Raw genomic sequence first — 22,531 nt, 5'->3', positions numbered from 1 at the left:
TTATTAATTTACACATGCGATATTTCAACTCTAAAAGTTCTAATTAGACAATGTACAAAGAGAGGTAAGTGAAAAAAAAAAATGAAAACTGAGTTGTGAGATTATCGTCAATGGTAGACGTATCACCGGCGGCAATTTTTAGTTTAGAGTTTTTCAAGAGAGATCCTTTCGACATTTTGTCTTTTTGATTTGGACAGCGAATTACTAAAAATTTAACCATTTTTCTTAATTTAAAAGCAAATGAAGAAAGAAATTGCTTTCACTGATTCATGATAACTGAGAAATCAAATTCTAGCTATTCAAATAAAAAAAAAAGACTTTAAAATTAAAAAACAAGGTCAACATTTATTGGTGCACCTAGAAACTATATAGCTTTGAACTCATCAAACATAAGTATAACAAATAAAAAAAATTTATATATATATGTATTTGTTTATCAGGAATCATAATAAATAGATTATTAATTAGGAAAAGAAATAATAGAATTGATTTGCTTTTAACTAAAATGCAAATGGATACAAATTGAGATAATTACCAATTATAGGTGCTGAATTTCAAATATGAGAAAGTAAAGGGCCTTTTCAACATTATGATATTTTTTTCATCCTGCTGTCCTATAAATAATTGCATATGCCTCCCAAGAATGAAAGAAGCACAGAAATTTAGGCAGAAGCTGAAACTTCATTGCTCAATCAAAAGAAGGGGAAAAGCCAAGGAGATAAGCAAGCAGTACAGATTTCTAGCTATCGGAAAAGGAAAGCTTTGCTTCTTCCCAACAAAGGTAACAAAAAGCAAATACTGTATTCTTGTTATTATTTTCTCTCTTGTCTAAAAGAAAATCTAAAGAGTTGGCTTCATTATCTAATATATAATATGAGACAGATGTTTCTTTCAATTATGTTATTCTTGTATGCATTTAGTGTTGGATAAGTGTGTTTTTCTTTTAGTATATATTTTATTTAGATAACGAGAAATATGGCATTATAAATTGTGAGAAAAAGATATTTCGCTGTTAATATATTACGGTCAGTAAAAATTTAATAATTTTTATTCTGATTAACTATTGTTATTATATTGGTCGTATCTAATAACTTAAGCTTAGAGTTTAATAATTTCTAATTTGATTGTTTAACCGTGAAATTATAATTTAAGAAGTCACTGATATAATAAAAGTGACAGTAAAATAACAATATTTCAAATTGTTAAGTTCTAAATTCATATTATTAAACATTGACAAAATGATAATAATAGCTGATCAGATTGAAGATGTTTAAATCTTTACAATCTTTTGGGAGTCAAATCTTTTGTACTACGATATACAATCGCATATTATTATTTATCTGAAAAAAAATACACTAAAAATTGAGTGAAACTGCATCATTTTTTTTTCTTTTTATATTTGTTCCTTTTTGTTTTCATCTCCCGTAGGTTCAAACGTCCTATTCTGAATTCTAATTGGATATAGGATCTTGGATCGTGGCAATGGTATAGCCTATTTAGTAATGTTGAATTTATGAGGGGCAACGCCACACGAAATTGGACTTTATTTTCTTGCAGAAAAGAAAAAACCATTCGAATTGGAAAATTGATGAACGACCGCCTCATACAGTTGACAAGGTTATAATTAGCATTATGTGGTTTGATAATGTCTTTCGCCTAAACAAAAGTAAATAGAGTATATGAAAGGTGCATTGAATATGTATAAACAGCCAAAATATTCACTTAACAGAAAAGTCTTCAAACCTCAAGTCCGAATAACAGGCTTATTAGCAAATCAAATATCAATAAAGCCCATAAGCAAATTATTTGTAATAACTATTTATAATAATAATATAATTATTATTATATATTTTATTAGGTAATATTCATAAAGTTTAACTTATGTAATTTAAATGAGAAATTTTTAATATAAAATGATTTATAATCATAATGTAATTAAGACTTTTTAAAAGAAATTTTTAGAGCTAAATAAAATAAAAGCAAACTATAACGGATTAGATTGATTTAAAATTAATTATCAATGTTTAGATTCGAATTTTAAGTAGCTCTTGAGGTATTGAAAATTAGGGAAAACTGAGGTTTAACATGTAAAAACGCGTTACTGGTATTTTGTAATTAATTAGAACGACCAGGGCATTTTCTTCATTTGTCTACTAAAATAGGATTACTATATATATATATAATGTTTAATAAAAATATTTAAATAAATAAATATTTTAATCTGAAATATAAAATAATAACATTATTTATTATTACTGTTATTGGATATTTAGAAAAAAAAATACTATTATTAGATATTAGAAAACTATATTATTCTAAATATGGAATATTATTGTTATATATTAGAATTCAATTAGAATTTATACTAAAATTCTAAATTCATAAATTCTAATAGAAACTAATATAAATTAGAATAAGCATATTACACATACTAAGTGTAGGAAGTAGATTTACAGTAGTTCATTTATAAGCGAAAGTTATACAATTTTTTCTATTACTTTGTTTAAAATAAAGTTGAATAAAATAAAAAAAATTTAACTTTTAACTTAGATTTTATCCAGTAGAATTTATATCTATAAATGATTGACAATCTGTTGAATTTTTTAATATTTTTCTATATACAAAAAAATAACTAATATTTTATAAGAAAAGGATAATTTTTTAATCTTTTTTTAGATTATATTAATTTCTCATGTGTTATCGGTAAAAAAATGAATGATATTATGAAAAGTAATTACTTTTATGAAATTCAATGATTTAAAAGAATTGATAAATTTACGAAAAATGTAAAACCTTTTCGTAATTGCAAAATTGATTACTAAATTATGAAAAATGACAATATTTTTATACTTTTTCGAAAATATACTAATTTTTCACTTTAAGGGTGTATGAGTTCTTAAGACTATTTTATTTTACGTTAGCAAGTCCCATTATAATTGGTAATCTTATTGGTTATTTAATACACAGTGTGATTATTTTGTTTTAAAACAAAATAACTATAGAATTTTCCACATATATATAAAACGTTAGGGATCAAATTGAAGGAAATAAGTATAAAGCTTTAACCAGGGTGTAATGAGTGAGAGAAGAGGGATCTAGAATGAGTTGAAGAGGATAATTGAAGAGAGAACAGCTCTCCCTCTTTCCTTGGGCGTGACATAAATGGAATAAATACAGGTAATCAATTTCAAATTTAACCAAATGGAGCTTCTTTAATTTGTAGAGTCTTTTATATGTGTTCTAGTTTCCTATAAGTACATAGCTAAAATATAAATGAAAGCGCGTCAAATTAGAGGCAAATCACCAGTTTCTTTAATTTGCTTCTTGCAGGCTGGTTATGGAAAAGATTAATGTTTCTTCCTCACCCCGTCAAAGGTAACCAAAGAAGATATTACTATTTGTCTCTTTCTCGTTATTAATTTCTTCTTACGATTTTCCTCTTTGATTTTTATTTTTATTTTTTGTCTAAAGAAAAACATATATACTCTTACTTAGTTGATCTTATATCACCTCCACAGAAGATTCAGAATATTTCTTTTCATACTTTGGGAGTTTAATCTTTTAAAAGATTTGATTTCTTTTTTCTAATTTATTTGAAATTTAATGAGATGAGCATATGTTACATTGGTCGTAAAGGCCATAAACATAATAATAATAATAATAATATGGAAAAGATGACTTGAATTCAGTCTTTTCCAGTATTTCCTTTTTCATTGTAAGATGTCACAGCTCTTTCATCGGACTAATCTTTTCCTCTATTACTATAGACTATCAAAATTGAACAGTTGTCCAATGGGTTAATGGAAGTATTCCAAATTATTTTAGGTTAGCAGGGAAGGTGGCAATTATAACTGGTGGAGCAAGTGGAATAGGAGCAAGTACAGTAAAGCTTTTCCATGGGAATGGTGCCAAAGTAGTGATTGCAGATATCCAAGATGAACTAGGCCAAGCTATAGCTGAAAATCTTGGAGAAGACGTTTTCTACATGCATTGTGATGTAAGAAACGAAGATGAAATCAGCAATGTTGTTGACACCACCGTTTCAAAATATGGAAAGCTAGATATCATGTACAACAACGCAGGAGTCATAGATCGCTATCTTGGAAGCATTTTGGACAGTACAAAATCAGAGCTAGATCGTTTACTAAGCGTGAATGTAGTTGGTGCTTTTCTTGGAGCAAAACATGCAGCTAGAGTCATGGTGAAACAAGGCAAAGGCTGCATACTTTTCACTTCAAGTGCTTGTACAGCAATTGGGGGCATTTCAACTCACCCTTATGCAGTAACTAAGTATGGAATCGTGGGGCTAAGCAAGAACTTAGCAGCTGAATTAGGGCAGCATGGAATAAGAGTGAATTGTGTTTCACCTTCAGGAGTGGTGACTCCTATTGCTGGAGTAACACTAAGTGAAGCTGAAATAGCTAGCGCAGAAGCAGCGATAAGTGCAGTGGGTAATCTTAAAGGGCAGGTTCTTAGGCCAGAAGATGTGGCAAAGGCTGCATTATACTTGGCTAGTGATGAAGCTAATTATGTGAGTGGGCTTAATCTTGTGGTTGATGGGGGGTATAGCGTTGTGAATCCTACTGTGATGAGGAATTTCAACCCTACCCAGCAATCCCTACTTTAAGTACCAAGTTTCCATTGCAAGCTTTCACATTACTAGAATTAGTGTGGCTATGGGCTTTGGGGGGGCGGAATTTTCATTTTTATTAATTGGCTTCTGAATTTGTATGCTCACAACTTAAGGCTCCCCAAACACCTTATTACATGACGGCATTATATTAGGATTTGTTGATTGACTTGAGTGATGATCTATTTAAATATTTTCTCTTAATTTCGATTTTAGTATAACTTGTTTGTTTGAGTGATATAGTCTTATGACTGATTTGGTTTACAAATGTTAAGCAACTATACATGTAAAATAAACTTCTCTCTTTTATAGATTTCTTATTCTAAATATTTAAGCCTAAGTTCTGATATTATATACACAAGTCTGTATAATTTAATTTCATAAATTATGAAACAAACAGTCACATTTTGATCTTTTAATATATTAATTAAGCTTAATGGACCTGAGACAAAATGACCAATCATGTAGGGAACTCAAATATATTTAATTCTATTTATTTTAAAATAATTTAGATAAAATTATTGCGGATGATAAAATAATATTTTAAAAATATTAAAATAGTTGTATATCTACAATTCAAAAATTCAAACTCCCTTAGTTAAGTTAAAAGAAATTTATTATTATCTCAACTAACTTGTTGAGACATCTTTTCAGAAATGAAAAAATAAAATTAAAAAAAAAAAAACTAATTATCTCATAAATAATATTTTCAGGAATCTGGGTATTGGAACATTTGGAATGATGGGTTGTAAATGGTAAATCCTCCATCTATTAATAGATTATGCCCACTAATATACCTACCCTCATCACTAGCTAGATAAAGTGCAGCATTGGCGACATCCTCTGCCTTAAGGGTGACACCCTTTAAGTTACCAAGTGAATTCATCAAATTCTCCAGTCCCTGATCATCAAGGCCAACAAATTTGGTCGCCAAAGGCGTGGCGAGGGCATAAGGCGACAGACAGTTGACCCTGATGCCAAATTGCCCAAGCTCAACAGCAGCATTTTTTGTTAGACCTAAAACAGCATGTTTTGAGCAACAATATGCATGCGAGGCTGCAGCACCCACACTCGAACTCACACTAGCAGTAGAAATAATGCTACCGGATCGCGACGGAATCATGACACGGGCGGCGTGTTTGATCCCAAGGAAAACTCCGGTGACATTAACGCTAAGGACACGTTCGAAATCAGCTTTTTCATTGTCGACTATGCGTGGTTTATTAACATCAACAATACCTGCATTGTTAAACATAATGTCTAGCTTGCCATAGGTAGAAACAGCTTTGTCAACAGCAATTTTAATATGGGACTCGTCGGTGACATTGCAATGGACATATGTTGAGTTTGATGGGCCTAAGGATTCACTAACAGAATGGCCTAATTCATCTTGAACATCAGCAATCACTACTTTGGCACCATGGTGGGCGAACACTTTAGCGGTGCATGCACCTATCCCACTAGCACCCCCTGTGATTAGGGCCACTTTCCCCTCTAGCCTGTATGATCAAGTAAACAAAATAATTTTTTTTTTCAAAAATAACTTTCTGCTGAATTGTAAAAGAAAAAAAAAAGATCTCGGTATCTACTTAAATTCATATATTGATCTTAGTTTTCTTTTCTTTTTTTTAAATTAAAATATATGGTTTCTAACTTCAGATAAAATAATCCACTTTCCTCCTCAAGATCTACTTTTATTTCCTAGTTTATGCAAGTAAAACAATTTCATCATACGGCAAAGAAATTAATCTTTTCTTTTCTTTTAGAAGAAAATACAGTAATATTCTCAGTCTTTAAAGAAGATTTATGCATTCAACTAAAATCTCACACACTTGTCACTCTTGGAACCTTTTCTACACGATCTCTTACATTCTAAGTTAGAGAAAGGAAAAAGAAAAAGTTTATTTCTAATTTTCTGTTCTTCCCCTTCTATGATATCTTTTTTTCTTTCTTTTATATTTCGAGGCAAAGCAAATTAAGTACAAATTTGGGACCGTATTCACCACCACCACCATCTTCGTCATGAACAGGGAAAGAAATAGAAAAGGAGAAGCAACGAAAAGATGCATAGCAAGAAATCATACACAGAACAATATAAAAGCTGATTTATTTAAAGCTTCTTTGGAATAACTGACCTTCTTGCAACTGCAGAAATTAATGAAGTTGGAGCCATTGTTTCTCTCACACGCAAGAATTAAGACACGGGAAAAGAGATAAAGAGAATTATAGTGCTGTATTGATAAAGGTTCAGCCGGCCAACGTGGAAGTAAATGAGGGAGGCTCAAAGGAATGTCTTATCTAGGCAGCACGTCGCTACAACAATAATACATTAGAAAAAAGGAAAAAGAAAACAGCTAATTAGCAACTCCTAATGTCACGTGCCCGCCGCACGTGGACAAGTTTTGGAGATTAAAACAAACTCACGTGACACTAACAGCATTACATATTTGACTCATGCTTTGAATTCTGGTGCAGTTTTTGACCCTAAAGACGCCCCAGCTGGATCCAACTTAAAATACAACATTTGTAGCTTTTTCCGTTAACTTTTTTCGCTTTTTGAATAATGTCGATTCGAATTCGAATTCTGTAAGCTAAATAAAATATAAAACAATCTACTAAATTGCAAACTTGAAATTTTTATTATATATTATTTCTTCTCTTTTGAAGATGATTCGTTTTCGGTTTATATATTTTTATTTTCTTGACAGAAATAATCTCTTATACTCTTTTTACACGTGTTATTTAAATATTATAAAATATTATCATTTTAAAATCAAGTGATATAAACTTCAAAAACTACAGTTTGGAATCCGAAAATTACAAAGAATTGCAAACTCCATATGTGTATATTAAAATTCAGCATTAATAATATGAAATCAATAGTGTTTAATCTAAATTGTAATAATTTTTAAAATATATAAATTTTAATATTGATTGATTGATATTAAATTTGAGTGCGGAAGTAAAATATATATTTTTATCTAAGATAAAAATAACATAATAATATTAAAATTAATTTTTTTTTTAAATTCTATACATAGTGCGGCATGAATCAACAAGAAAAAACATAAATATTAAATATAAAAGTTAAAATCTCTTAAATGATAAAAAAAAATTAGATAGATTTTATTTTTTACATGATTACTAGACAAAACCAATTAAAAAATAGATAAAATATTATTTATTAATTATTATTTATATTTATTTATTTATTTATTTATTCAATTTTCAGGTCTCAATGTCACAAATTAATATGCTATCATACTATTTGGATTTGATGTTACTATATCAAAAGATAGCTACAAATTCAGCTTTTAAGCTAAATTAACATCATTTGTGTTACAGCATTCATCAGACTTATACAAATTATAACAAAATAGTTTATTAACACCTCCACATTTATTCATAAATTAAGGTTGGATCTACTGCATCTGGTTTTCTCTATTCCATCATTTTGAGTCAACTACAAAGGCAAGACTGAGAACGATCATAAGTAATCATTCTTTTCTATTCGAACGTGAGATTTAAATCTGATACTTATGGTTAAAGTAATAATATTTTACTACTAAATTAACATATCAAATTATATACATACAATATTACTTGTAGTATATAGACTAAAATGCATCTTTATGGTTTTGTCACAATATCACAATTTATTTATCATCTTAAATATACATACAATATTAAATAGTGTAATAAAATAAAATTAAAAAATTAAAGATTTAAAAATATATTTTCTTGTCATTTTTTTCGTCTTCTTCTTCTTCTTTTTTTTTTTTTCTCGGAAAATGACAAACAGCACTACACTGTGTTTAATGAGGACAAACGTGTAGAGGTGCGGAATCATGGATTGCCAGCCATCATTCAGGAAGTAGCTTTTTGTTTTTTTTTTTTTTTTTTTTTTATGAAATCAAGGAAATAGCTTTTGAATTATTATCATATTTGCTTTTCTTAAGATTATTTAGTTGATTATTTCTAAGATGGTGGAGCATCTCTAGTCATGTGTTGATTCCTTTTCATTGCATACTAAAGAACAAAATGGTTTTTAATGCTTTCAAGAAATCTCTCTCTCTCTCTCTCTCTCTCCCTATAAATATATTATATATATATGAAAGAAAGTATCTCCATTAACTATAGTAATAATAAATTAATATTTTTATTATAATAAATAAAATATATAATTAAATAATTAAATTTATTTTATTTTTATAATTGATCTTTTAGATTCAATTTTAATTTAATTGTGGATATAAACTTTACTAATTATTATTTTTAAATTCTTCATAACAGAAATTTAATATTTTGAATTAATTTTTTATGAAAAGTATATTTCATTAATTTTAATATATTTATTATTTATTAAAATTATTTTATTAATTTAATATATTTTCTAAAGAATTAAAATAAACTATTATAATCTTTCAACTTTTCTACTATTAAATTTTAATTTTTATTCTCACATACTATGCCAATAGTAACAACCATAGTAATAAAATATTTAACAAATATAAAAAATAAAAAGTTTTATTTGAGAATTAAAATTTATTGTTTTACTTTTTTATTTTATTTATTTATTTTATAGTAAATATTATTATTTTATTTAAATTTATATATTGTTTAGATGGCATAAAGCACACGCTCTTAATGTCTATGATTGAAGGATTTAAAAACAATAACTAGTAAAGTTGAGAGGTCCAATTAAATCAAAATTGAGTTTGGAATGACAATTGTAAAAATGAGACAAAATCAAAAAACCATTTATGTATTAGCCGCTATTTTATATTTTAAATATATTATTATTTTATTTCAACTTATATATTTTTGGATAGCATAAAATATATATGTATAACGTCTGTGATCGAAGGATTTAAAACTAATAATCTATAAAATTAAAAAATCCAATTGAATTAAAGTTGGGATCACGAAAACAATTACAAAAACGAGACAAATTCAAAGACTCATTTATGTATTTAACCATATTTTATTCATATAAAATGATTTTCGCTTAAAAAATAAGCATTAGACCATTTTATTACAGTAATCAATTTATTAATATATATTTGAATTTCATCTTTAAATATAATTAAAGTATAAATAAAAAATTAAAAAATTTATTTCTAAAATTATATTACAAAATTTATAATTTTTAATTAAGGGAACTTTTAATTTGTAAAATAGTTCATAATCATTTACTTATTCTGATTAAAAATTTAATTATTCATATATTTATATTTAAATAATTTATCTTTAATAATATTATTAATATTCACATTAAAATAAATTTATATAAATAGTTTATTTATATAAAATGATATGGGTATTGAACTAATGTTAAATTATAATACAACTAACAAGAAAATGGAGCCGCTAATTGGTCAAACTCCACTTCACAGGCCACCCCACCCACCCGCGAAACAAATGGCCAAAACGTCAAAGGATGAAAGGGACGAAATAGAAAGCTTAAAAGAAAGTTATTTTGTTTGCTTTTTACTCTTTTAAGCCGTTTATCCAACTTTATCAGTCCTCCAGCTTATCGAATTTTATATGTTTTATTTTTTGTTTTTAGTTTTATATTTTTTTATTTTTAACGTTATTTAGTTTATATATATATATATTTTTTTTATCTTATAGTGATTTTTATACCAAATCTTCTATTTAATTATGATTTTCTTCTTTTATTCTCTCTAATTCCGATTTTTTTTTCAGCTTTTTATTTTTCTGAAATTTTTCGTTATTTCTTGAAAATCGGTGGTTTATTGTTCATGCGACAGGATTTTTTTTTTGTAGTTGATTGTTTGCCATGGATGGTAGAGACATCTAACAACAATAAAAAAAACCACATATTTCTTTTCAAAACAAATATTGATTCAAACTCTAAAAAAGTACAACAAATCTAACAACAATCTCATAAGTAATTCACAAATATATGCATCAAATAGAAAAATTAAAAATTAGAAACTTCTTGAAGATATGAATTCATCAATTCTTCAATTTTATAACAATTAAGTCCAATTTTAAATATATATTTAGTTGATTATATATTAATTTAAATTTTATTTTGTTAAAATTCTTCAAAAACTATCACATTATATGATTTATTAAATATTTCAAAGTTATAGAAGATAAATATTGAATTTCAAAATTCAAATCTATATAAAACTAAGTACATAGATTTATTTTGTAAAAAATCCAGAAAATATTATATATCGAGTAAATATAGATATATCATAAGTATATATTTTTAAAATTTAGTAAATTTATATTTATATTATATGTGCTTGATATATGACTCATAAAATTATTTTTACTGATTATTATATAATGTAGATATATAAGACAAATAAATTAATTGTATATCATATAGAAAAATTATTTTTCTAAAAAAAATAAAATAATTTTTTAAATATACAGTGAAAAGTATATACTAAGTAGATAACGAGTTTATTTTAGATATATGATACTATGATTCTCATTGTTTTTTCTCAATTCAAATTTTTAAAATAATCTTCTATTTTTTGATATATATATATATATATATATATATATATATATATGGACTATTGATTTAAAATGATATTTAGTACTATATTTAAAGAATTTTTTTTAACAATCTCTAAAAATATTATACAATTCTATAATTTTTATACATGGTTGATTTCGCATGTATTTCGATTGTACTCTACTTGTCTGCATCTCTCGCATTAATAGTAAGTAATTATTTCAAAAAGATAAATAGTAATATATGCCCGTTGTATACTCATAATATACTCACAATATACATTTTACTGTTATATTCCCTTTAACATTTACTCTATATTTTTTATGCATATATGAGTTGTATTTTTATACTAATTATTTTTCACTTATTAATTATATTTATTCATTAAATATATATAATTATTACTTTAATATATTTTAAAAATATATTCATTTTATTTGATGCAAAAATAGTAGCTGATACGCATATGATATACTCTTTATATATTCAAAGTATACTATTTGTTGTCAAAAAATAAAAGGAATCTAATATCTTTAAAATGGTCTTTAGTACTATGTTTAAAGAAGTTTTTTAACAATCTCTAAAATATTCTAATATTCTGTAATTTTTATTCATGGTTGATTTATGCATATCTTTTTATTGTGCTCCACTTGTCCGCATCTCCCGCATTTGATTTTGTAACAGCCTGACCTAGAAAAGCGGTCCGATGAGGGTGGGAAGTGGACGGCAACAAGGATAGGATGCCTGAACAAGGAGCGACTTCTGACTGGCTTCTAGAATGGCAGCACTCTAAGGTACGGGGATATATAAAATGAATCGAATTGCACATCAAAATGGGGCGGAAATAGTTGATAACATATATGTAAAGAGTTGGAACTAATCACATGAGGCGCCTTTTGATTTTTTGGCTTAGAGTCATAGGAACTCCAAAATAAAACGTGCTTGGTCCAGAGAAATTCTAGGATGGGTGACCTCTTGAAAAGTTCTCGAACCCACCAAAGGAACAAAACTGTGAGGATAGTGGGGGGTGCAAGCGCAAAATATCTCATATGTGATATGATTCTGGATCATTGTGATTCTTATATTTTCATACTGACTTTGCTCTTCTTTTCTTTGGTCTTCCTAATTTAACTTTGCCTTCTAGTGCAAACAATTTTATTTTTTTGATATCATTTGATATATTCTATGTGTTTTCATTTCCAACGGGATATACTGTTGACTCATATGTAGTGAGCATCATCTCTTTTGTGCAGTAATGTAAACAGTAACCATAAGGACTTTGGTTCATTTTCTTCATTATTGCCATTGTATTTGATATTTTTCAATGTTCGTTGTCATAAAGAAAAATAGGTACCATTGCCAGGTTTGTACATGAAAGAAAATATTGAAGACTATTTCAAAATCAGTAACAGTCGCAATATAATATACTTAAAATATACTAGTTATATATGCATTATATATCTTTTACTGTTTATTTTTAAATATATTTTATATACTTATTGTAAATATATATGTTGTATGCCTGTATATACTCATTAATCTTCAATATATAAATTTTGTACAACATATAAATTAATCAGACATGGTTTAAATATTAATTTTCTATAATCTCATAATAAATACTTATTGTATGCTTCTATATACTCATAGTATATTTTATACTATATACTTTTTTTTCTTTCTAATATATACTTATTGTATACTCATTATATACTCTTTATTGTAACTTTTAAAACTTGTTTTAAACTTGTTTTTATAATTTATAATTTATTTATTATTTATATCAATATAATAGTCAATATACAAGTACTTTATAGGATATATATTAATAACGCACGAATTTGAATCTATTTTTGTAATTCAAAAAATATACTTGTAGTATACCTCTATATACTCATTATATACAATTTTCTGGATTTTTTGCAGAATAATTTTAGTTACTTACTTATTTTTAGATTTAAAAACTTAAATTCTTTAATCATCTTATTCTACATTTAAGTACCTAAGTAAATGATATAATGTATTTGAATTTTTTAGAATTAGAATTTTTTATATATTAGAATGTTTCTACAATTTTAATTATTAATTTAAAATTAATAATTAAAATTTCTCATTCAATAAAACTATATATTTTCTAAATATTAAATTTAAATTTTTAATAAGTTTTTGATTGTTCAGTTTTAAATTAAAAATATAAATTATAAATATGACTTATCGTATTCAATTTAAATATAAAAAATCTCAATTTGAAAAATTAAATATATTTTGATCAGATTAATTAATTAAGATGATGTTAAAACTTAACATAATCAAATATATTTTAGCAATTACATGTTTGCTTTATACTGAATGAGGTTTAAAATCTAAACCTTTGTAATTCTAATTTTTGAAAACAGTACTTAAAATACTTAAAGAAGTTTAGCTTCAAATATATATTTTTCTCTTTCTTTGGTTTAAACTATTATTAGATGGTCTTTAAATAAATTTTAACTTTTGTTTTCCTTGTTAGTCTGAAAAGACCAATACCCTCTATATTCTATCCAAGAAAATAAATTAAAGGAAGAGACCAAGATGATTCCAAGTAACTCTTTGATATCTCAATTATCATACTTCTATAATAATAAATAGTGTAATAAGATTCCACTTATTATATATTATGTGACAGTAGATTTTAATAGAATGTGGACCTACAATGTGATAGCACATGCTTTGGTATCACACTTTGATCTATTAAGGGCGTGTTTGATTATTCAAAAATAGAGTAGAAATAAAACTAAAATAAAGATTTTCAGGATCAGAGTTATTGAAAAATAGGAAAAGTGATATCCTTATAAATATCAGGTGATTCCATATGATGCTTAATGGATAGTTATATCAATCACTTTAAATTTATTTTGTTTATTCTTCGTGCAAAGATATGCATATCCAAACTAATCTATGAAATTTATATTTTTTTAATAATTTTATCTACTTATTTTAAAATTTTAAAATAAATATTATATTTTTAATTTATTTTTATAAATATTCTAAAAATATTTTAATAATTTTATGAAAGAAATAATGTAGCAAGTCAAATACATTTAGTAGAGAAGAAAAATTTGAAAGTGATCAAAAGGGTTTTGTCCTAAATTTAACAATGTTACTATTAAAAGTCTTACAAAAATACTATTTATTTTTAAAAAATATTATGTAGTGAAAAAATAAGTGATATATTATGTAAGATAAATTTATAACGATTGTTAAGAATTACTTACATGTATACAATTTGAGTAAAATAAAAGAACTAGAAAATAATATATCTAAAATATTTTCAAAATTAAGAAACAGAATTATTCCGTTATATAATAATAATTTATTAATTAAATATATATAGAGTATTACTAAATTTATGATATTAATTAAATCAGTATTTTCATACTATTTTGATTTTTATACTAATTTCATAGTTATAATAGTTATGTTTTTAATTATTAATTTATTGGTTAATATTATATTTCTGTGTCCAGAATTTTTATTTAATGAATTTATTTAATCAACAATCAACAAGTAACGTGCAAAGCGTGTTAATTAAAAAAATTAATAAAATTAATAAACATGAAAGACTTCAAATTTTGATAATACAGACTATAAAACAAAATCAAAGTAATCTATTCTTAAAGAAGAAGAGTAAATAATTTCTTAGAATTACATTTTTTTTTTTAATGGAATTCATTTATTCTGAGTGATCCAGTTTTTATTTCTTTCTTTGAATCTTAATGGCAGCAAGATTTGGCCCAATCATTTATGCAGACCAACCCCGTTAGGGTCAAACCCATGAGCAAATCAACTAACGCAAGCCCAACCATTATCCACCTAAGTCAGGAAATACATAGAAGTTGCCACTTTTCTATTCCATGCATACGAATAAAGGATTAAAAGAAAGGGAGAAGCAGACACATTATAAGATTTAAAAAAGCAAAATGGCAAAAGCTTCTCTTTTTTATCTAATCTCATGGCTTTGCTTGTTGTCAGCCTTTCAATCTACTACATGGGTTCTTGCGATTCGTTCTGAACCGGAAGAGCTGAGTTTGCTGACTCGTCAGCTACTCGAAACTGCGAAAGAGACTGAGTTCTTTGATTGGTTAAAAAAGATTAGGAGAAGACTGCATGAATATCCAGAAGTGGCCTTTGAGGAGTATAATACAAGTCAAGTCATAATATCAGAGCTTGAGTCCCTTGGAATTGATTACAGTTGGCCTATAGCCAAAACTGGGTTGGTGGGCTCGATCGGGTCAGGTCTGCAGCCATGGTTCGGTCTTAGAGCAGACATGGATGCCCTTCCTATTCAGGTTTTCTGCTGTTCTTTTACTTTCTTAATTCTCTGCGATCTTGGAAGTGGAGAGTCAATCGCATGTGACTGTCGTGACATAGAACTCATCTATCACTTGGTCACGTGATCTTATCGTTTTAATAAAAAAATTTAAGTTTTAATGTTCCATTTATGCGGAAATATTAAATTATAAACATGGAGCCTTTAAATTTAAAGTTGTTCATGTTATGGATATGCACTCATCTCCTCAAATGTTATCTTCCCTATTTTCTCCTTTTTTCAATTAATAACAAAAGCACAGACTGATTAGGAATATAATACATTTGTTCATATAGAACATTGAAAGATCAGCCCTCTCCTTGATTACTTTGAATATTATCTTCCATCTTAAAATCGTGTTAAATTTCATTTGTAAGCTGTAGTTCCGGACAGTTGAACACTTGCACAAGGTCATGAAAATTTTACATCCCTGTAGGTTTTTAATATTGCCATTATTTAGATGTTTGGTTATCTTAGTTAATGTAAACCTATATGATAAAATCATAGGGATAGTCTAAAATTCCACTTGAAATAAAAAGAAGTGATCAAGTTTCATGTTGTTAACTAACGATATAATTAAGTGAAAATTTTTGTTTAAATTTAATGTATGTCTTTTTGATATATTCTTTATTGGTCTGAACTTTCATTACATATTAATCAGTGTTTGATTAATCTATTTCAATTTTCTTTTTACCTAAAAAAGGAATTAATAGAGTGGAAGCACAAGAGCAAGAACAATGGCAAAATGCATGCTTGTGGCCATGATGCTCATGTTACAATGCTGCTTGGAGCAGCTAAGTTGCTCCAAAGCAACAAGGAAAAACTAAAGGTATAAAATATAGGATGAAGTTCAAAAAATTACTCCGTAGTTTGATGTTTTTCAGTTAAAAGACTGATATTCTTTTATATCAAAAGATTATCACTTGTTTTATTCTTTTAGCATTTTTTAGATACATATTTATATTTTTATTATTATTTATATAACTTTATATGAATTTAATATTAATCATTTATTAAATTAAAATTTTATAAGCAATGTGACATGCATCATAAAATTCATATGTATATTAAAAATTTATTTTGAAAAATAATTTTTTAAATTTGAATAAAATAAAAAATATATATTTCAATCATTTATTATGAACATAAAATATTTAATCGAATATTAAATTATTTTTAAATATTTATTTTATAAAAAATTCATATTTCTATTAATATTTATAATTTAAAAAAATAAAAAAAATATTAAATGTATTTATAAATACTAAAATATTAAAATATATATTAGTTATTTGATATAAAAAATACAATCTCCCCTGACATATATTCATAATTCAGGATTTTAAGTTAATTTGCTTCAACTTTGAATTACGTGCTTTTCCTGGTAACTGATTCGGTTTCTGAGATCTATAATCAAAAGGGTACTGTTAAGCTCGTCTTCCAACCTGCTGAAGAAGGTCATGCCGGTGCTTACCATATGTTGAAAGAAGGAGCCCTTGATAATTTCAAAGCTATTTTTGGACTTCATGTTGCACCGGAATTGCCTGTTGGTTCAATTGCTTCTAAGCCTGGTATAATGGCTGCTGGTTCCGGAAGGTTTATAGCTGTTATTAAAGGGAAAGGTGGACATGCTGCACGACCCCATGATACTAGAGATCCAGTTCTTGCTGCATCTTTTGCCATTCTTGCACTTCAACAGTTAATTTCCCGAGAGAAAGATCCTCTTGTGCCTCAGGTACTAATTTTAATGTTCTCAATTCTTATAATACAGTGCGAATGTTATGATTCTTTGGCAGCTAGAACCAAGTAATTAATTATGTAAGAACTGAATAAATTAATTACTAAACCAATAACTTAAGGCCTAATTGTTAAATTAACAGAATTAAGATTTATATAATCTTTCATTAGGCCAACAACCAAAATGAAGATTTATATTTGGCACATGGTGTAGGTACTCTCAGTGGGATTTGTTGAGGCTGGCCAGGCTGGGAATGTGATTCCGGAGACTGTGAAATTCGGAGGTACTTATCGAAGCATGACTACTGAAGGTCTGTTGCAGCTTCAAAAAAGGATAATAGAGGTAACTGTGATCCAAGGATTACAGGAAAATAATTCCTAAATACATTGCATATTGCATTAAACATTGTTGTTGATTGACTCTAATTAATTGGAGTCCAGATGCAGAAACTCACAATCCTGAAGACGATTCCACTATCATCAAGCCAAAATTTAGTATTATTAGATGAATTTTATATCATTGATAACATGTACTACTGGCAGGTAATAAAGAATCAAGCAGCAGTTCATCGATGCACTGCATCAGTAGACTTGATGGAGGAAAAAATGCGGCCCTATCCAGCAACAGTGAATGATGAAGCTATGTATGAACATGCCAAGAAAGTTGGGGAAGCTTTGTTTGGGGAATCAAATGTGCTGCCTATGCAAGCTTTTATGGGAGCAGAAGATTTCAGCTTTTATGGACAGAAGATAAAAGCGGCACTTTTCTTGATTGGAGTAAAAAATGAAGATGGAAAACCAATTAAGAGATTGCATTCACCTCACTTTTTCCTTAATGAGGATGCCCTTCCTGTTGGAGCAGCTCTTCATGCTGCAGTTGCCATTTCTTACTTGAATAACCATGCTGTTAATACACAATAACAATGGCAACACTTATCACCCAAAAAAAAAAAAAAGGAAAAAGAAAAGAAAGGCACTACTAAGAATGGCCCTGGAATTGCTGATTATTTATGTGATAGAGCTGAGCATTTTCAGTCAAGTATGATGCCTGTTTAATCCATACACAAGGATAAAACAATTTTCATTGCTTTCAAGATTTTTTTCAAGATTGTTCAATATTTGGGCAGTAATCACAATCAATTAGGTGTATGTCATGTGACCTAAGTAAATGTAGAAGACTTGAACTTTAGATCATAGAAGTTGCACCACTATGTATTCTGGTTATTTCTGTTTCAAGTACTTCTATACTTTTTTTTTTTTTTCAAAAAAACAAGATAAATAGTAAGTATCTATGGATTAACAATAAGATTCTAAATGAACAAAAGAAAAAAATATCCCAATGTGGGCTTTTTTTTATTTATTTATTCTTCTTAGTAGTTTTAACTATTGTTATGATAATTTAGGTGGAAATACTAATTCATACTAGCATGAGCCGTTGAAAAGGAAAAAATCGGAAAATAATGGGACTTGACCTAACTTGGATAAATTACTCTGATATTGTGACAGACACTCTTCAATATTGTTCCCATCTTAAATGTTAACAAATGATTAAAAAAAAAATCTAAAGGACGGGTGTGATCAATTTGGATCAAGATTTTGAATCACCATCCACATTAATTTAACCTAATTTGGAAGATGGGTTTGCATCGATGAATAAAATCTCTTATACTATTTTTGTTTTAGAGCTTTAAGATGAGCTGGATTCTGAATAGATTTAAATTTAAATTCGAACCTAATTCTCATGAAAACTGAATTTTTTAAGTTTAAATTTAAAATCAACTTAATTTTAATTATTTATGTATAATATTTTTACCATATTTAAAAATATATAAATTTTCTATATAAACTTTAAATAGATGTAAATTCCAAAACAAGAACTTAGTTTTTCTAGGTTTTGTTTTTGATAAATCTATAACAAAAAATATACATCCAAATTCGAAATATTTTAAGTGACTTGACAAACCGGGTAAATATCCGAGCTTATATACGGGTTAGACCAATCGAATTTTTAACAGGCCGAAAAGATCTTCAATCTAAGCCCAAAATATATTGGAAGGCCCATTAAAACACGATAGTGAGAAAATAAGGATGAAAAATTTGTGCAGTACCATTGTGTATTTGTATACATGCACATATTCCATTTTCCTAGAGAGAGAGGGTTACACTCTCTAAATTATGCCATCCTTTGCATACCATAATCAGCTACAGAAATGTATTATATCCCAACCTCTGAAAGTCTCTATATGTTTTCTTCTTCCTTCTTTTTAATGACTGTCAAAGTTATTTCCTATGTTTATATGTATGTCCTATTTCAGGGATTTTATATACTTGCTTCCCGGATTACGTCAAAGGCATATTATTTAGATGAAAAGTATAATATTAAAAGAAATATGTTGTATAATTTAATCATAGAATTCAACTCTTAATCACTAATTGGATTAATTCTTGGATTTGAGTATAAGTGTCCTGTTCCTGAAACTTCTCAATTTTGATGTTTTCACCTTTGCGATCAAATATCATTGTAATTTATTTGAATAAAAAGAATCATCTCGAGCGCAGAAAAATAAATGACCTGCAGTTCTTAATTCATAGTGAACAATTATCACATACAAATATCATTTTGATTCAATCATGGAATTACAGTGCTCATCATTGCTTAAATGATATCATTAGCCTATTCTTTTCCTCCAAAATCTGAATTGCCATAGCTGTGTCCCTGAATATTACAAGTTAAAACTTGAAACACTGAAAAAGCACAGTATTTTCATTGGTCAGACCGGTAGAACAATCTTAGGAAATAACTTTAAGTACTGTTTCAGAAGATCAATCAAACTTCAATCATTCTGTCATTCTGTCATTCAATAAAAGAAAGAGACACCCACTCATGTTGCATATTATATACAGAAGAACTTGCAAGCTTATTTCTCGAGTTTTACCAAGCACCTGAAAGAAAAAAAAGGTGTCGTCCAAAGGGCTGTCCGTAACTTGATATATCACGGTATGATACATCTCTAAAATCACTCTATCATCCAAAATCATGAGAACGTGAAAGAGCAATTGGCACAGAGAATCCCTTAAGTGACAACTATGTTGACATGATATTCCAAATTAATTAAACATCTTCCATTGAAAACATGAGTTAATATAGTATACAGGTGATAATTAAGTCAAAAATTACAGTCACAAGCTCTTGGAGAAATAAAGGCACTCCAAATTTTTTCTGCCTATTATCAATTAAAAGAATTAATCAAATGAGAAGGCCATAGTGCCTTACATTAGATATCCAAGCACAAGCTTGCTGACACTCTCAACTCAATCTGAGGACCCCATCAATGCAATGGTCACACTTCCATCAATAACTTGAGACGGTAATTTGGACCACTGCAATCAAAATCTACTTCTTCCATCTTCAATGGCACCAAGCTGAATCAAGAAATCTCAACTGAAGATACAAATATCTTTAAAAGAACGCATCATGACATCAATTGATTTTGAATATGCTGTTCTACATCCTGTCTGCTTCTGGACAGACAAAGGATGGGGCCATTGCAGGGTTGCCAAATGAACATACCTCTGATGCTATATCCAGCTGCGACCGGGTATTTTCCTAACCCCACTCTCCTTCATTTTCTCCCTAACAAGGGAGACATCCCCCCATTGATCAGCTCCAGCATAGATGCTGGACAAGAGCACATAAGGACCAGAATTTTCGGGTTCAAGCTCAAATAAGCGATTAGCAACAACCTCTCCTAATTCAACCTCACCATATAGCTTACAGGCCCCAAGAAGTGCACCCCAAGCACTTGCAGGAGGCTCCACGGGCATCAACTTTAGAAGTTCATAAGCTTCCTTAAGTTGTCCTGATCGACTAAGAAGATCAATAATACATGCATAATGGTCAGGAGAGGGAAGCATAAAATACTTACTTTTCATGGTTTCAAAGTAGTGCCTACCCTCGTCAACAAGACCTCCCCGGCTACATGCTGTCAATACAACAGTAAATGCAGCCTCATCTGGAATTAAGCTCTCATTTAACATTCTATTGAATAACCCAACAGCCTGCTCAGCGCACCCATGAATCGACAATCCTTGTATCATAGAACAATATGTAATTAGGTCGCGTTTAGGCATCTCTTCAAACAACTTTTTTGCTCTTTCCATATTCCCACACTTCGCGTTCATGTCAATTAAAGCAGCAATAACATGGGTTTGACCAATATCAATTGAGCTTTTGCTCAAATAACAATCAGCCCATCTAGCTAAATCCAAGCTACCCAATTGAGAACAAGCAGACATTAAACTTACCATTATATATTCATCAGGCTTAACATTCTTTGACTCCATTTCAAGAAATATCCGCACAGCCTCATTAGGCTGCCCATTCTGAGCATAACCTGAAATCAACGCTGACCATGCAATCACATCTCTCTTCGGAGCTCTCTCAAACAAATCCCTTGCAGTTGTCATATCCCCAGCCTTGGCATACCCATCAATCATAACCGTAAATGAAACAACATTCCTCTCAGGCATTTCATCAAACACCTTCCTAGCAAGAAGCAAATCCCCTGCTTTGACCCAACCATCAATCATAGCATTCCAAGACTTTAGATTCCTTTCAGGCATTTGATCAAACAACCTCTCCGCATTACCCAAATCCCCAACATTCAAATACCCAACAACCATAGCCGTCCACGAAACCACATTTTTCTGAGTCATTTCATCAAACATCTTACGAGCAGACAATATCTCCTTACATTTACCATAAAAATCAACCAAACTAGACCCAACATACACATCATCACTAACACCACATCTTATCGCAGACCCATGAACAATTCCACCTTCTTTTAATCTAAACTCACTAGAAAATACCCTAATAAGCGAAGGATAAGTGTACTTGTCAGGCCATGAGTGTTCACTACTCCGTTTCATGTGGATAAATAAAGATATTGTCTCTTGAAAATGATAGTTATGAGCGTAGATTTTGACAAGTATATTATAGAGAATAGTAGAGGGACTGATTACGCGGTCAAAAATAGAAGCGGAGTAGGAAATAGAAGAGGAGTGGGATAGTAAATGAGAGACAATAAAGTGATCTTGCTCGAGGCCTTTACGGATTATACGGGCGTGGAGCTGGTAAAGGTGACGGATAGTTTTGCAACAGTTGATGAGGGTTCGGATGGAAGGGTCCGATGGAGAGTTTAAAGGCATGGATGCATTAGCATGGCTGCTCTCTGTCTTTCTAGTGCCAAGCGTTGTTTCTCAAATAGAAATACCAAATCTTTTATCATTCATTCTCCAGTTCTTTTGCTGG

At 28.6% G+C, this 22,531-nt stretch overlaps 4 protein-coding genes across 4 annotated transcripts; 2 read left to right on the top strand and 2 right to left on the bottom strand.

The window, feature by feature from the left end:
• The first annotated feature begins 627 nt into the window (after window positions 1-627).
• LOC8269736 (tropinone reductase-like 1) lies at window positions 628-4,845 on the top strand. The gene is made up of 3 exons (XM_048369869.1): window positions 628-781; window positions 3,331-3,375; window positions 3,826-4,845. The coding sequence occupies exons 2-3, from the start codon at window positions 3,338-3,340 to the stop codon at window positions 4,625-4,627; spliced, it is 840 nt and encodes a 279-aa protein (XP_048225826.1). The 5' UTR covers window positions 628-781; window positions 3,331-3,337; the 3' UTR covers window positions 4,628-4,845.
• A 455-nt stretch (window positions 4,846-5,300) lies between these two features.
• LOC8283154 (secoisolariciresinol dehydrogenase) lies at window positions 5,301-6,950 on the bottom strand. The gene is made up of 2 exons (XM_015726199.3): window positions 6,766-6,950; window positions 5,301-6,129 (listed from the first exon to the last, which is right to left on the bottom strand). The coding sequence occupies exons 1-2, from the start codon at window positions 6,801-6,803 to the stop codon at window positions 5,340-5,342; spliced, it is 828 nt and encodes a 275-aa protein (XP_015581685.2). The 5' UTR covers window positions 6,804-6,950; the 3' UTR covers window positions 5,301-5,339.
• An 8,061-nt stretch (window positions 6,951-15,011) lies between these two features.
• On the top strand, window positions 15,012-18,577 carry LOC8269735 (IAA-amino acid hydrolase ILR1-like 3). Its single transcript, XM_002530468.3, is given in 6 exon segments — window positions 15,012-15,170; window positions 15,172-15,460; window positions 16,184-16,309; window positions 16,901-17,215; window positions 17,432-17,560; window positions 17,761-18,577. Coding segments are annotated over 6 exon segments (1,284 nt in total). The 5' UTR covers window positions 15,012-15,123; the 3' UTR covers window positions 18,139-18,577.
• A 1,730-nt stretch (window positions 18,578-20,307) lies between these two features.
• Window positions 20,308-22,428, bottom strand: LOC8283155 (putative pentatricopeptide repeat-containing protein At5g37570). The gene has a single exon (XM_015726196.3). It carries the CDS (start codon window positions 22,426-22,428, stop codon window positions 20,797-20,799), a length of 1,632 nt encoding a protein of 543 aa, XP_015581682.1. The 3' UTR covers window positions 20,308-20,796.
• Window positions 22,429-22,531: the final 103 nt, after the last annotated feature.

Source organism: Ricinus communis, chromosome 10, assembly GCF_019578655.1.
Source record: "Ricinus communis isolate WT05 ecotype wild-type chromosome 10, ASM1957865v1, whole genome shotgun sequence".
NCBI lineage: Eukaryota > Viridiplantae > Streptophyta > Magnoliopsida > Malpighiales > Euphorbiaceae > Ricinus > Ricinus communis.
The sequence above is the reverse complement of the archived record's forward strand: the minus strand, read 5'-3'. Positions and strand labels throughout refer to the sequence as shown.

Bases quoted from the DNA above. Each gene is read 5' to 3' on its own strand.
- LOC8269736 (XM_048369869.1), top strand. From the start codon at position 3,338: ATGGAAAAGATTAATGTTTCTTCCTCACCCCGTCAAAG. The intron at 3,376-3,825 runs GTAACCAAAGAA...AAATTATTTTAG, and splicing joins TCTTCCTCACCCCGTCAAAG to GTTAGCAGGGAAGGTGGCAA.
- LOC8283154 (XM_015726199.3), bottom strand. From the start codon at position 6,803: ATGGCTCCAACTTCATTAATTTCTGCAGTTGCAAGAAG. The intron at 6,130-6,765 runs GTCAGTTATTCC...TTGATCATACAG, and splicing joins ATTTCTGCAGTTGCAAGAAG to GCTAGAGGGGAAAGTGGCCC.
- LOC8283155 (XM_015726196.3), bottom strand. From the start codon at position 22,428: ATGCCTTTAAACTCTCCATCGGACCCTTCCATCCGAACCCTCATCAAC.